The sequence below is a fragment of the Nuphar pumila genome, chromosome 6 (assembly GCF_984573655.1).
Source record: "Nuphar pumila chromosome 6, dmNupPumi1.hap1.1, whole genome shotgun sequence".
Taxonomy (NCBI): Eukaryota; Viridiplantae; Streptophyta; class Magnoliopsida; order Nymphaeales; family Nymphaeaceae; genus Nuphar; species Nuphar pumila.
In genome coordinates this window covers 21,363,034-21,376,861 of record NC_143254.1, presented here as the reverse complement: position 1 = coordinate 21,376,861, position 13,828 = coordinate 21,363,034, and the positions used below count along the sequence as shown (strand labels likewise).

Genomic DNA, 13,828 nt, shown 5'->3' with positions numbered 1-13,828 from the left:
GATCGACTTATCTCTCAATCTCAAAGCACCTTCATCCTGGGTAGGAGGTTGCATGAATTATGTGTGGTGGCACATGAAGCCTTACATTCTATCAGAGCTTCGGGAAGGAAAGTTTTCATTTTAAAATTTGACATGGAAAAAGCATTTGACTTCTTAGATTGGCATTTTTTATTGAATTGTATGCAATACATGGGATTCAGAAAAAAATGGATTTAGGGTGACCCACTTTTACCCCTTCTCTTTATTATTGTGATGGAGGCCCTATTGGTTATGCTCTCTTTTGCTTAGAACTTTGGAGCATTTCAAGGATGTGCAATATCTTGGAGTGTCACTATCTCGCACCTACTCTTTGCGGATGACTTATTGATTTTTGGCAAGGCCACAAACTACAATATGTGATATCGTTAGTTGGTACTAAGATGCTTTGCTGAGATCTCATGGGCTGCACATGAATGAAAGTAAAACTCAAGTGATTGTATTAAATGACTCCAATGGTGAGTTAAAAACACTTGCCACCAATATTTTTAATTGTCAAGGAGGGATTCTACCGCTGAAGTATCTTGGCTTGCCCTTGCACTTGGGGGTGTCTAGGGAGGTGCACTGGAACAGTATGAAAGATCGAGTCATGAAGAAAGTACAAGCTTGAGTAGTCTATATGCAATCTAAGTTGGGGCGCATCAGCATGGTAAAATATAACATCATACTTATGGTTCTTCATTTTTTACAAATTTTTAGGTTACTAGAAAAAGGTGGAAAAGCGTTTGGTGGTCACTCTACAATGCTTTATTTGGTCGGGTAAGGCGTAAGGTAAGATCTCGTCATTGGTTTCTTGGTCCCTAGTGGCTCAGCTACTTAATCAAGAGGGGTTTGTAATCTATAGCCTAAATCTTTATAATAAGGCTCTTCTTGCAAAGTGGTTATGGATTATTTGCACCAAAGAGGGTAGGATTGCTTCTATCTTCTCTAAAAAATATTTATTGGATGGTTGGCCCTCTAACTAGTTAGTAAATAGTAGATGGAATAGAGGTTAGGGTGTTTAGAAGGGTTAGATCACCGTGCTTGGCAATTTTTGCTAAGCTGTTAGAGTGCAAATGAGTGACGGTGGAGCAACCCTATTTTGTTAAGATCATTGGCTAGGTAATGTTCGACTTTGTGATGATTTTTGCAACCTATATGAGGCAGCTAGAGGGAAATTCCTTAAGGTGCAGTAGGTATGGTATGATAGTGAGACTGTATGGGAGTTTGTGCTGCGGAAAGATGCCTCCCTTAGCATTGCCAGTAGTTCCTTCATTTGTTGGATGTCTTGTCATGCCAGCCCTGTTGGGACTGGGAAGACACTCTTGTGTGTGTGTTGACTGAGGATGGGGACTTCAAAGCATCCTGATTCTATCTCATTTTGGCGACCATGGCCCGCAGTGGCTACCGAACAAGGGACTATGGAGTGGAGGCCTACCAGGCAAAGAATCTTTAATGGGGTGGCAGGTCTTGCTCAGCATGGTGAACACGAAATTGAGGCACAAGCATAGAGGGTTACACCTCACCAACATGTGCTCCCTGTGTTGCTACAAGACACATCTTTTTTAGGATTGTCCCTACATGAGCAATTTGCTGCACCTTGTTGGCGTATGCTTCAAAGTAAGAACCAGAATGCTCATTTAACACATAACAATAGATGTCATAGTCGATGTGATGTGCAGGTGCTCGATGTTCTCCTCAACCTATCGACAGTAAGCCCAATCCTTCAAGTCAATGGTGAGCAGGACCCTGAACCCAACAGTAATTACAAGGACACAAGCAATAGGCTTTCGGCTATAGGCTACTCTCACCATATAGCCAAGCCTCATATTTATAGTGGAGGATATGGAGGGAATTTCAGAATGTGAACCCCTTCACATTCTTGTAACCCCTACCCACTAAATCCCACTAATTTTCCATTAATAGCCCACTAACCCCTCATTAGTGTCAAACTGGGTCACACTATAGGTTGGACTCATACCTAAATGCTCAACATTCTCCCACTTGACCTATTGACACTAAAATGGTACTAAATTGAGGTTTATACCGTTATCTCGACTTAAGTCTTCATGTGGGTTCACATGCTATCCTATATCACAAGAATGAATCATATGAGTCATGGAGATGATCACTTTTTTATGAAATGTCATATTTTCAAGTACTACAATATAATTCATTTTCAGTGTTTTGGCATGTTAAAAGATTACCTTTATAAATAGGTTGATCTCCAACTCATTCTATTGGTCTTTTTAATATTGTTATTATGCTATTTTCTCTAACCAAATGAGAGATTCTTTATGCAAAATCAACCATACACAAAGTCATAGAAAATCAATTCATTTTCATAAATGTAATCACATAATGTATTGTCATACATCAGAAGGAATCAAACAAACTCATCCCCTTTACATGTTGGAAATACAATTCTGGAGCTAGCCTTTTATTAAGGGGATCCGCAATCATTTTTTTTGTACCAATTATATCAATACATACCAAATTATTCTCAGTCTTTTCTTTAACAACAAAATACTTTAACTCTATGCGTTGACACAAGGTTGAGCTCTTGTTGTTATTTAAGAAGGACATGACTGCTTCATTATCACAAAAGATGTTTAGTGGTCTCTCGATAGAGTCCACAATTCTAAGACCCATAATAAAGTTTCTTATCCAAATGGCCTAAGACAAAGTCTCATATAGAGCAATAAATTCTGCCTTTATGGTATGAGCAGCAGTTGTAGACTCCTTTCTACTTCTCCATGAGATGGCACCACCTGTTAGTAAGAAAATGTATTTAGTAGTAGACTTTTTACTGTCAAGACATCCTTCTAAGTTTGCATCTGAGTATTTAATGACCTCTAGGTGGTCAACTTTATTGTAGGTCAACATATAGTCTTTTGTTCATTGCTAATAGCACATGACCTTTTTTGTTACCTTTCAGCGTGCAATGCCTGGATTTGACTGATATCTACCAAGCATTCCCACAGAAAATGCAATATCAGATCGTGTGGCAGGTCTGCGTGTACTGTAAACTCCCAACCACTAAAGTATATGGGACAGTTGCCATCTGAGCCTTTTCATTATCACCCTAAGGACAATTCTTTTGGCTCAATTTATCTCTTTTCACTATGAGTGTTGAACCAGGAGAACAGTTCCCCATCACATATCTTTTAAGAACCTTAAAGATATAGGATTTTTAAGAGAAGCCAAAGACACCCTTAGTTCTATCACGATGGATCTTGATTCTAAGAACATATGTGGTCTCACCCATGTCCTTCATATCGAAATGAGAGAAAAGAAAATTTTTTGTCTCATGTAGTAGGCCCAAATTATTAGTTGCGAGAAGAATATCATCAACATATAAAACCAAAATTATAAACGTACTCCCACTAATCTTAAGGTATATGCACTGATCAATAATATTTTCAGTGAATCCAAAGTTCATAATTACCTGATTGAACTTTTTATACCATTGACGAGAGACTTATTTAATTTCATAAATTGACTTCTTCAATTTGCAAACTAAATGGTTCAAGTCATCTACACTAAGACCGGGAGGTTGTTGCATCTATACTCCATCAGGTCGAGGTACAAGATTTCACACTTGGTTCTTTGCTATAGAGTCAAGCTCTTCTTTCATGGCATTGATTCAATATGTTGATCTTTTACTTTCAATGACTTCTGCAAAGGTGAAGGGGTCATCTTTAATGTCTATGAAATTATTAGGCTCTTACAAATACACCACATAGTCCAAATGGATTATAGATTTTTTGGTCCTCGTAGACCTCCATACAGGTGTTACAGGTAGTTCAAAATAAACTTTTGTATCCTATTGTTGTTGTATATCTTCATCAACAACTTGCTCTATCTGGGATTGATGTTCATTGATCGGACTTTCTTTGACAATATCTAAAGGGACAATGATAGAAAAAACTGGGTCTTTATCCTTCGCAGGTATGGAACCTCAATCCTATATTTTCTCAAATTCAATACTTTGAGATGCATTTATCCTAATAGAACCATTTTCAAGAAATCTTGTTTTATTTGTTTCTACTATATGTGGTGTATAAGATGGGCAATAAAACCTAAAGCCTTTTAATCTTTTTGGAAAACCAATAAAAAATTCACTAGTCATCCTAGGATCAAAGGCTTTTATATATGTGTTATACAGTTTAGCTTCTGCTAGACATTCCCACATGTGCATATATGATAAAAAATATTTTCTACCAGTCCATAACTCGTAAGGAGTCTTTTGAATAGCCTTCGTATGAACTTTATTTAAAATATGCACAACTATCCTAAGAGCTTCACCCCACAAGGTCAAGGGGAAGTTTGAGTGACTCAACATCGCTTGAACCATTCTATTAAATGTATGGTTTCTTCTTTCAGCAATACCTTCATCTTTTAGAAACCACACTAATGGCCCTTCCTTTTGTCCCATCTTTGTGAAACGACTATAATATTCGCCACCTCTATCAGACCTAACCACCTTAATAACTTCACTAGTTTATTTATTTACTTCTTTCTTGAAGTCCTTAAAAACTTGAAAGACTTCTGATTTTTCAAATAATAAGTAAAGATACATACACCATGAGTAATCGTCTATAAAATTGATAAAATATTTTTCACCTGTATAACACCTTGAAAAAAGCCTGCAAACATCTATATGCACTATCTTCAACTTTTCATTATTGTGTTTGGCATCTTTCTTATATGTGTTAGATTGCTTAGTCTTTATGCAGTTAACACATGGTTCTATATTCGTGAAATCAAAGAATCCAAGAATTTCTTTTTTCACAAGTCTTTGGACTCTCTCTTTCGAGATGTGTTCTAACCTTCGATACTAAAGCAAATAGGATTGATTTTTCTTTAAACCACGTTTATTGTCAATCATTGTGTTCTTAACAGAGTGAGATTCTTGAATTCAGAATTTGGTTTTTAATCGATACAAACCATCACACACGTATGCAGAACCTACATTAAAAGAATTCTTAATAATAATACGCTTGGAGTTTTTAAATTTAAAAATAAAACCAAACTTATCAAGTTTCGAAATTGAAATCAGATTTCGACTATAGGATGGAACATAAAATGTATCAACCAAATCCAAAATGAATCCTGATTCTAACATAACTCTGCAGGTCTCAACGTTCTTGACATGTGAACGTATCTTATTTCCTGAGAAGATGCTTCTTTTATGCTCTGTTTGTTCCCTTTTATTCAGAAATGCTTGCAAAGAGTTGGCAATGTCTATCGTGGTACCAGAATCAATCCACCAACTATAAAATGGCACATGAATCAAATTGCACTTATGAGAAATGAATGACTTATTACCTTTATTTTTTATCCATTTTTTATGCTTTAAGCAGTCCACCTTCTTCTATCTATTTTTCTTGTAAAAAAAACACTTTATAGAAGAGCCTCCTACCTGAGATTTGACTTTTGCTTGAGAGTTTGAACTCTCCCCAGAGGTTTTCTTCTTGTTTTTTTTTTAAAGAACTTTTCTTTGGCCCCAACCTTTGTTTTTCCTTATGAGATGTCATATATTCACTTGGCACCCTCTCACCCTTTAGTCTTTCTTCCTTTTTAACACACTTGGTCAAGAGGTCATTAAAAGACCACACATCATTATGTGTGTTGTATAAAATTTTAAAGGGTCCATATTCAATAGGCAATGAGGTCAAAACCAGATGGACCAAGACAGAATAAAAAATAGCGAACTTCATGTCATTCAGTTGAGATGCAATGTTCCTTATTTCCAAAATGTGTTGTCAGATGTGACTCTTACCAGTATATTTTAGACACCAGTTTGGACATTAGTGTATTGGCTCTTGCCTTATTAGAACTGACAAATTGAGTCTCAATGGTTTCCAAAATTTTCTTTACTGTTTTATATTGAGAAATAGTGTCTCGAATGTTCTTAGCCACTCAAGATTGCAAAAGCAATAGGCTAAGTTTGTTCGAGCGCTCCCACTTCTTAGAGATAGTTTTCTGTTGGGTTGTACTCAGCTTTGTAAGAGCGGGAGGTTCATCAGTCTTAAGGGCCAAATCTAGGTCCATGTATCATAGAGTAAACAATACTATTTCTTTCCAATTCAAGAAATTAGATTCGTCTAAAAAGAAAATATTACTAGAACCGACAATGAGAAAAGAACATGCTACTACAAGAAATGAAAGAAAAGACTTTATTATTGCTCAGACAAGACTCATGATGAAAAGGTAAAAACTAAGACCCATTATTATTCACCTATTCTGAGACAAGCATAATTGAGTCATTATCATTCCACTTTAGTGGAAACGATAATACTTATAGTTGTTTCATCTCCTCAATTCACAAGGAATTGACTTCAGTTGGTAAAACTAGTACATCATATAACTAGAGGCAATTCAGTACTATACCTTTGGGTATGAACATGCTTTATGGGCTGGAATATACATCTACTATTACACCTTATATGAATTTGGAACACAACGACCTACCTTCGGGTAGAATCGTTATTTTATAAAGTCATACACAATCATAATATTGAATTTTAACACGTTCCAAAGAATCCTCAATCAACGCAACTCGGATCACTTTGGTGATTACATGAGTCAGTTAATTAAGATCTTTTACCAAAATCATATTCGTATTATGGAGTATGCACATACACACATGTTAATGCATGTATATTCATGATGAAATATGTATTATATCATCAAAATACAAGTTCATGCTTCAACATATATGCATAAACTAATTTTGATGATAACATATTAAAAATATCATGAATTTAGTCATAATTCATGCTTAAAAAAATATTATGCATAACTTAGACAACATAAAATACATGTATTAAGCATGCATAAGTCATGCTTTCTTAACAATAAATACTTATAAAGCATGAAAAATAACAAAAAACATACTCATATGGGTAAAACCCAGGGTCCTCAAGCGGGAAACGATCTAAAAATACCCTGAACCTGTCTGAACCGGTCATCTATGGGTCTAATCTGGTTTTAGCCCTAATGAACGAGTGCAAAACATAAACAAAAGCTCATAAAACCCTATAACTGAATGAGAAAATCTATGTCTCTTCATTGATTCATGAAACCAGGGTATCTACATCTCAAAACCGGGGGAAAATGATAAGAACCGGTCAAAAAGGGCTCTAAACCGATCTCAAAAAGTGTTGTATCGGTTAAAGAACCGGTTCAAGTGTATAGTAAATAGACTTGTTTTGGATTTGATCTGATCCAATATGGATCTAGATCCAATTAGAATGGATCCCTGGTCGGATACCCCTGGCCTGGATCCAGACCCATAATGATCGGATCCTAGATTTGATCCAGTAATCCAAAAATCGACCTGAACCCATATCTGGTCCATGAGAGGACCCAGGTCGGGTCCAAAAACCGTACTCGATCTAGACTCAGATAAGGTTAGGTCTGGATCTTTACCCGGTCTAACCGGATCATATCAGACCCAGTCTGTACCTGGATCCAATTGACTCCAGATTGTGACCCGATTTTACTGTTAGCTTTGACATGCTGCGAGGTGAGGTTACGAACAGGGCACACACGTAATGGTCTGCCGAGTAGATGGCCTGGTTTGGCAGCAGATGCGCGTTCATCTGGGCCACATTTGGACCGTGTTGTAGCAGACGTTTTTCTGATTTTTATGTGCTGCTGGGTTTCTGGTGCAGTGTTAAATTCTCTTTGTACTCTTTTTCTGTGGTTGTATCGCTCTTTCAATGTACTCTGTTTCTGCGTACCAACCGGATAATTTCTCATCATCTGCGTTGCTGAGTTTTTCATCATTGAATCAACGAATTATCATTCTTTCGAAAAAAAAAACTTGGAACTCTATTTGGTTAAACAAACCCTGCACTAATTAAATAAAACCTTCCAGATCTTTCTAGGCTTGTCAAGTCAGTCATGGACTTGAAAAGCGCCCAATTTTCATAAGGCTCGATCAGGACGGTAGGATCATCAAAGATCAATCCAAACTCGGTCTCGAATTAGTGATAAGATAAGGTGTCAATCAAAAAGCAGTCCCACTTTCTCTAACATGCCTAATCATGTTGAAGTCAATTACCTAATCATCTCTCTCCCTCTCTCTAAGGTTACGTAAAAAAGGGATGTTCCATTTAGAGAAACCAACTTAAAAAGAGTTTCCTAGACATCATAGAATCGTGATACATAACAAATAAAGAAACCCATTTAGCCTTGCTTCCCTATTCTATAGAAACGCACCAAACCGCACATGATTGGGTTTGTGATTTCCTCTTTCTTTGATACCTGGTTTCCCTCATTGCCTTTTGCAAGCCTTCTCGTTACTTTCTATTCTTTACAGCTCTTTTGGCATCTCTGCTTTCTGTGATCCCGTTACCGTGAGTGGCTGCTTCCTGATTGGGATAATGCTAGCAATGGCTGCTGAACCACAAACATGACATCATATAGAGAGAAGGGTGTAACGTTGGACAATCATTTCATCCGACATTATCAGGACGTTATCGGACACATTTCCACAAAACGGCCTTTAGTAGCGTTTTTTTCTGTCGCTAAAGGCTCCTTTCGCACAAAATCAGCATCGTTGCAGGATCAACGGTGTGTGCTTGTTTGACATGGGCATCTTGTTACTCTCTCTCTCTCTCTCTCTCTCTCTCTCTCTCTCTCTCTCTCTCTATATATATATATATATATATATATATATATATATATATATATATATATATATATATATATATATATATATATATATATATGGATGGACTAAGGACCAAGTCCAACCATAGTTAGCGAATTTCCACCTAAAAAAACAATGTTTTTCAATAAAAAAAAAGAAGAAACTTGATTGTTGCAAAATATAAGCAAAAAGGCTTGTTCTTTTGTACCGAGTTGGTTGGAGTTATTTTTGGGCACTAAAACCTGACCTTGCACTCCCCGCTACCCTCGGACACTAACTCATGCCAATTTTTAGGACATTAACCTGATCCATTTCTTTAGGGTCAAAGAGGCCATGAGAGTTGCACCATGCCCTAAAATTATGGGACGCAACCCAAGCCATTGTCTTGGCCCAAAATAGTACCCCTCTTTGCATTGCACCTTTTGCACTATATAAGTACCTCCCCCTCCCCCTCCATGCACAAGACAATCTCTTACACAGCTTGTAAACATGTCCTTTTCTTCATCAACCATGGCTGGAAACTCCTTCTTCAAAGCTTTCCCTGCTAAGCTTTCGGCCATCTTCATGCTTCAATTGTTGTTCGCCGCCGCTGGTGCACAGACCGTGGGTCCGGCAGGCGGTGATCCATTTATGGATTGGGTCAATTCAGAAGTACAAAACTTTGAGTTATCTGCGGGGAAGATGGAATCTGAGTCAGGTGGGTTAGATCCTATGCTCAAGAAGGCTGAACTCGACAAAAAGGTTATAACAGTCGCCCAGGATGGGTCCGGTGACTTCAAAACGGTAACGGATGCCGTTAAAAGTATTCCGTCTGGGAACACTGGCCGGAAAATCATCAAGATAAAGTCAGGCATCTACAATGAGAGGGTACAAATCGATAAATCCAAGCCGTTCATCACATTATTAGGCGATGAGAAATCGATGCCGACGATCGTAGCTGATGGTACAGCGGCAAAGTACGGGACCTTTTACAGTGGAACCGTGATTATTATGGCTGATTACTTCATGGCTGCCAACGTTATCTTCAAGGTTGGTGCACTAGGCAAGAGAAAGGAATAGGCCATCTTCTATGCAGCACTGCGGTATACAACAACCTACGATGAACCTTTCATCTCAATATGGTAGAGCGGTCATCTTTTGATATGTGCTACCATATTTTTTAGATGTAGGGTTCGTTGTGCCCGTGTTGCATTTCCTCTGTTTCATGAAAACAGAATGAAGCAAGGCAATTATCATTTAAGAAGATTTTGCCTACACCCTGTCAGGCGAACCATAGTAGACGCATGGTCGCACACCGCGCGCTCAATGGACCTTTAGCGGCGGTTGCTGATCCCCTTTAAAGGGTTGCATGCCCTTGATCGCGTGTGTGATCAGCACGCATGTCCCTTTGATGTTAGCCAGTTACGCGGTGTAGGCAGCTTTTATATATATATATATATATATATATATATATATATATATATATATATATATATATATATATATATATATATATATATATATATGATAAATATTGGTTACTAATGAAGGTAAGGAACTAATGATTAGAAATCACTCTTTTCGTCAAAAGTTTTAATTTTTTTTCATCAAATATTGTTACCGACGTGATCTACATGGTTTGTTGACTAGAAAACTTGTTTTGAATAACGTGATTATGATAAGTAATTGGATTTTTAAAGGGGTCCAAAAATCAACGGCCTACAATGTGTCAGAATTTCATAACTCAAAAGATCACATTTTTACAGGAGAACAACATGATCCAAGGCTTCATCCTTAGCAAACAAACTATGCTGAACACATCTATATGGTTGGATTGAGTAAATACAACATGCACCTATGATTTCTAGCTCATTAGTTTTGTGCCTTCATTAGTAGCAAATATTTTCTCATATATATATATATATATATATATATATATATATATATAGAGAGAGAGAGAGAGAGAGAGAGAGAGAGAGAGAGAGAAATTAACTAACCAATTTCTTATGAAAGGGAATGGACCACTTCAAAAAGTCATAGTTGCAGTTGCTTGATGTGATCCATAGATGTGTTTGTAATTGCTTGTGAACTGAAAAAACATGTTTTGACTCAAACTTTTTGGATGAAAAGAAATCAAAAATTTTATTTTCATTTGATTTTTAGACTCTTTTAGAAACCAATCTAAACATAAGAAATCTTACTTTAATAGACGTCTTTCATTAAATAGTCAGTAGAGATCTCTTAATCAATTTCTTGTGGGTGGGAATGGACCACCTTAAAAAGTCATAGTTGCAGTTGCTTAATCATGAGACCCCATAGATGTTCTATCAAAAGAAACAAAAAAAAAAAAACTGTTACCATCAATGTGTTTTTAATTGCTTGTCCACTAGAAAACATGCTTTTGACTGGAAGCTTTTCGATGAAAAGAACTCAAAATTTTCATTACCAAGTTTTGGTGAAGTTTTTTCATAAATTTTTAGAAACCTATTGTTTTTTTTTATTTATTGAGGGGAAACCCTGGTTCAGGTGGTGAAGCCCAAGAGATATTGATGCTCTACCATATGAGAGGCAGATCCAGCGTTTGGGGCAGTAGTGGCTGCCGGAGTCGCCCCTTATTAAAGAGGGGGGCCCTGTGCACTGCTCTCTCTATTAAAAGGGTCGAACATTTAATATAGTATTCTGCCCCGAACACAGAACCACGCCTCCATCATATGGCCTGCCTCCAAGCAGTTAAAACCCCTATGCTAAGCTTGATAAGTTTTTGCTTCATTAAAGATAAAAGATGAAATTATTCATTTATCATTTAAATGTAAAAAAGTCCATAGGTTTAGCGAGTTTGGGGGTACTAATTTTTTCCTAAATCCTGTTTCTTGCAAAGAACTCCGCTCCAAAGCCGGAGCCCGGTGCACAAGGAGGACAAGCTGTGGCAATGCGCATCGCGGGCGACAGGGCTGCATTCTACAACTGTCAATTCCTCGGGTACCAAGACACAGTCCATGATGATATTGGCCGCCATTACTTCAAAGGATGCACGATCCAGGGCACTGTGGATTTCATCTTTGGAGATGGAAGGTCCCTCTACGTGGTATGCACTCTCATCTAACACAATATCTACAGTTTTGTGCATATCATACCCACAAATATTGTGGATTCATTCCCATAATGCATTGCTTTATGGGGATGTTCTGGGTCGACCGACTTACAGATGAATGAATGATCAAACGGTCGCTATGGATACTCAAATCTTTTATTCTCCTTCTGTGTCTTGTTATATATATGCTAGTCATATTGAGCATGAGCATGAGGATTATGCATCGGTCCCTTTTTCTCGACGTGTTTTCTATATAATTAATAAGGAAAAAAAACTTGCAGAATTGCAACGTGGTGTCAGTTGCTGATCCCATAGGAATATCGGCGATTGTTGCACAAGGGAGAGAGACCAAAGATGATAAAGGAGGTTTCTCATTTGTGCATTGCACCATCTCAGGATCGGGCAGCCAACTCTTGAGTAGGGCATGGCGAGAATATGCTAGGGTTGTGTTTTCCAACTGCAATTTTGGCCCAGTCGTCAACTCCAAGGGTTATGATGATCACGGTGAAGGCGCTGGGTAAATCAATCTTTCTCTCTTCTCTTTTTCTCCCTCGTCTTCTGTTTTGGACTCTAAACCTAAAGGTTGGAATGGAGGCTGGATTAGGTGAAATCATTTTGGACATTTTTTTATGTACCGCTGCACCTGAACACCCTCCCATACAATCTGTCAGCTGTGGGGGGCCAACAGCTGATGGCGGGTGCTTAAGTGCAGCAGCACATTTGAAATGTGCAATGTGATTGCACCATCCAAAAGGATTTCAATATCAATTGCCCCAACTTCTGTCTGCGTTATCTCTGTCCATCTCTATGATACGGTTTGGATGACTCCAAAACCATATGAAAAACCATCAACTTGGGTAACCTTTACCAAGGGGGACGCCATACAAGATTTGACCCAATTCATGATTTCCAAAATTTCTACCAGCACCATATTAGTGGAAATCTTGAGTTCATGGCCTTTTGCCTCTTTCATCATGTATGCCTCTCATTGAAATGAGCAAACCATAACTATATGGAACAATGATGTTCATGATCTTGGATGTGTTTCTATAGGGTCCAAACACATTTGAGGGCTAGGATATAATTCTGAGATGTGAAAAATCGAGATTAAGCAGATATTGAAAATTAATATACAAGTGTAATTACTTGAGTTATTGTGCTACAGGAACCTCTTCTATGGAGAGTATCAATGCTCTGGGTCAGGATCTAGCATGAGCGGCCGCGTTAATTACGCAAAGAAGCTTTCCGATGTACAGGCGAAGCCCTTCCTGGACTCGACCTTCATTGACGGGGAGTCATGGCTGCTTCAACCACCATCAGCGTGAAGGGGATCAGCCAGTTGCTATAGGGAAGGTTGTATTAATTAAAGCTGGTTTTAGCACTCATGCCAAGCTTTAATACCTTCTTTAACATGTCTTTTTTCTTTCTTTTTTGTATTACCGTAATAGCTATTTCCATAGCTCCAAAAGGGCTCATGGTTTGATCTTCGCTTATGAGAAGTGTAACTTCCCAAAGCAAATTGGGCCATTTAATTTAAATAATAGTATCTTTTTTTTACATGATTTGCCGAAATGCGATAATCAAGGTTCTAAAACAGGTTTCCATACTAATCTTACAAATAGCAAGATATGTAAAAGATATCAAACAACATTAGCAAATTATGAAGATGCATCTGAGGTCAAATTCTAGCGGCCCATAGAAATGGGTGCAGAGTTGCCTATACTCCAGTCAATTAATCATCCGGTGTCTCTCTGTTAAGGTTCTTCACTGCTTCTTATAGTATAATGGGCATGGTCTAATTAAGGCTGGGCAGAAAGAAGGCTACCGGCTGGCGCGCGTGCCTGAGCTGAAGGTTGGCCAGTCTTTTCGACCTCAGGCTGTTCCTAGTCCTGGTCGATTTTCTTGAGTGCTGACGACAGACCGAGTCAGCATGCCCAACACAAGTGGCTTGGCCTGGCTGGGCCGAACTAGGCACATGGGCCTAACGGTGTACGCTGGCTGATTTTTTTAATACTGGGTGTAGGCTTGGCACGTCAAATTGATGGGCTGAGTTTGAACGAGCTCAGCCCAGTCCAAAT

The 13,828-nt window shown here is 38.1% G+C and overlaps 1 protein-coding gene across 1 annotated transcript; it reads left to right on the top strand.

The window, feature by feature from the left end:
- Positions 1 to 9,190: 9,190 nt before the first annotated feature.
- Positions 9,191 to 13,075, top strand: LOC149834273 (putative pectinesterase 63). The gene is made up of 4 exons (XM_090009328.1): positions 9,191 to 9,709; positions 11,538 to 11,744; positions 12,032 to 12,267; positions 12,916 to 13,075. Exons 1-4 carry the CDS (start codon positions 9,191 to 9,193, stop codon positions 13,073 to 13,075), a joined length of 1,122 nt encoding a protein of 373 aa, XP_089865454.1.
- Positions 13,076 to 13,828: the final 753 nt, after the last annotated feature.

What these genes read in the sequence shown, in the direction of transcription:
- LOC149834273 (XM_090009328.1), top strand. Translation starts at nt 9,191, where the DNA reads ATGGCTGGAAACTCCTTCTTCAAAGCTTTCCCTGCTAAGCTTTCGGCC. An exon ending in CTGCCAACGTTATCTTCAAG is followed by an intron (nt 9,710 to 11,537) that starts GTTGGTGCACTA and finishes TTTCTTGCAAAG; the next exon opens with AACTCCGCTCCAAAGCCGGA. An exon ending in ATGGAAGGTCCCTCTACGTG is followed by an intron (nt 11,745 to 12,031) that starts GTATGCACTCTC and finishes AAAAACTTGCAG; the next exon opens with AATTGCAACGTGGTGTCAGT.